General features: G+C 45.1%; 1 protein-coding gene across 1 annotated transcript in view; it reads right to left on the bottom strand.

Annotated features, from left to right (window-relative positions):
- Window positions 1-762, bottom strand: part of parvaa (parvin, alpha a) — a 26,478-nt gene extending 25,716 nt beyond the window's left edge. The window contains exon 1 of the mRNA XM_024264235.2: window positions 388-762. Within this exon, the coding sequence (XP_024120003.1) occupies window positions 388-523 (136 nt within the window). The 5' untranslated portion in view covers window positions 524-762. The remainder of the gene's footprint in view (window positions 1-387) is intronic.
- Window positions 763-1,802: the final 1,040 nt, after the last annotated feature.

Here is a 1,802-nt window from a genome sequence, read left to right as displayed (position 1 = left end):
GATTCATAGCTCTAGGTGTAAGACTGGAGTCCACATGAGTCCACATAAACAAACCACATATGACAGGGGGGTATGGAGGAGGAGGAGCCCGCTCCTCCGCCGCGGAGTGACCGCCTCTGTTTACGAATTCCTCACAGTAATGGAGGATTCAACTCCTTACATGGATAAACGCAGCCCGCGGCTACAAAAACACTCTCACGTCTGAAACACATTCACTACAGTGGAGGTCAAAGTCTGACTAGTTTTAGCCAAAGTCTGTTAAACTCTGGGTTCGTTGTTAAAATGCGTTTTAAGTGTTTAACTCGCAATGTTTTTCCACTCAAATCACACGAAAAAAGATCATCTAGTTGAGTCTGAACTCATTTGAGTGATTTCCTTCTTGTTTACCTTCCTTCGCTTTTTTCCTTCTTGCCAAAGTTCCACCAAGTTTTCCCAGGAAAGAGTCATCCTTCTTTCTGGTGGACGGAGACTTGGGCGTCGGAGATTTAGGAGAAGACGGAGATTTCTGAGGAGAAGACGCCATGTATGATGGTTAAATCCCGGACAGCTCGCGGAAAACTGTCCCGACTGACGACAACTTTGAGGCAAGAAGGAGGAAAAAAGTATCGGTGTACACTCCCTAAAGCGGAAACGGAATTCCAGACATTTCTCCCGTGGAGAAGCCCCTCCTCCGGGGAGGAAAGTGGGAGACGGGCGGGAAAAGAGGCAGCAGAGCAGAGGAGGCCGGGAGCGCGGGAAGCACGCGGCCCGCGAGGCTGGCAGACGGCAGGAAGAAGAGGGTCAGAAACTTCTAGTCTGTAGATTTTGGAGCGACACGAACTCTTTCTTGAAAAGAGTGGAAATAATGTAGCACAAAACTTACTGTACACTCACAGCTCCTCACCGATTTTTCCTAATAAAAAAAATACTGCAGTTTTGGGGGGCAAAATACTGATTACATACCAAGACTTGAAGGTTGCAAATTCATTTGTTTCACAATGTAATAAAAGTTATATTTTTGATTAATTGTAAAAACATTTGCAGTGGTCTTTTAATTATAATTATGCAAATTTTAGTAAAAAAAAAAAACCTGCAATTAAGTAAAGTAATTCTAGGACAGGGGTCTGCAATCTGTGGCTCCTTCAGTGTGCCTCCTTGGTCAAACATAAAATAAGTCAGGGAGACTACTGACCCAACCCTGACTATCGGAGTCAGTAGCTCCCTGCTAATGTCTGCCTAACCGAAACTACCTAAAGAAAACAAATAAACAAAGCCTGCAAACCAAGACTACCAACGTCCAACCCCAAACTAAAATAACAAAACCCAGCAGTGCAAGACTGCAGAGGACAATGAGGATATAATTACTGTACCTTCTATTTATGCTTTTTTTTTAAGTCTTGTTATTTGGACCTAGAGACCGTAATAAATTATTCTAGAGCTGTCAGATTTGTCGCGTTAAAAACGCATTAATCTGACATGTGCTTGACGCCGACAATTTTTTTGACGCATTAATCGCAGACTTTCTCATACATGCCTTTCCATACCGCGCTCGCGGGTGTCCCCCCTTTAACTTACCGGCTGCTCTCACTAGATGACGGGCAGCTCTCCAAACACAGAGCTGCGAGCTAAAACAGGCCCGGCGCTAGGACCTGGAGAGCTCCTGCACTCTAACCCGGCTCCAGTTGGCGTCCAGTACCACGTCTGGTGGTACCGGCTCCTGTCCGGTGCCGCGTCCCTATGGAAGCGTATGTGTCCCCAAAATCAAAATAAAAGTCAATACTGGAAATGCTAATTCATTTTCAAAATGTACCTGCATTATGTGT

The sequence above is a fragment of the Oryzias melastigma genome, linkage group LG6 (assembly GCF_002922805.2).
Source record: "Oryzias melastigma strain HK-1 linkage group LG6, ASM292280v2, whole genome shotgun sequence".
Lineage (NCBI taxonomy): Eukaryota > Metazoa > Chordata > Actinopteri > Beloniformes > Adrianichthyidae > Oryzias > Oryzias melastigma.
Note: the sequence above shows the minus strand (reverse complement) of the source record. Positions and strands in the feature narration are given on the sequence as shown.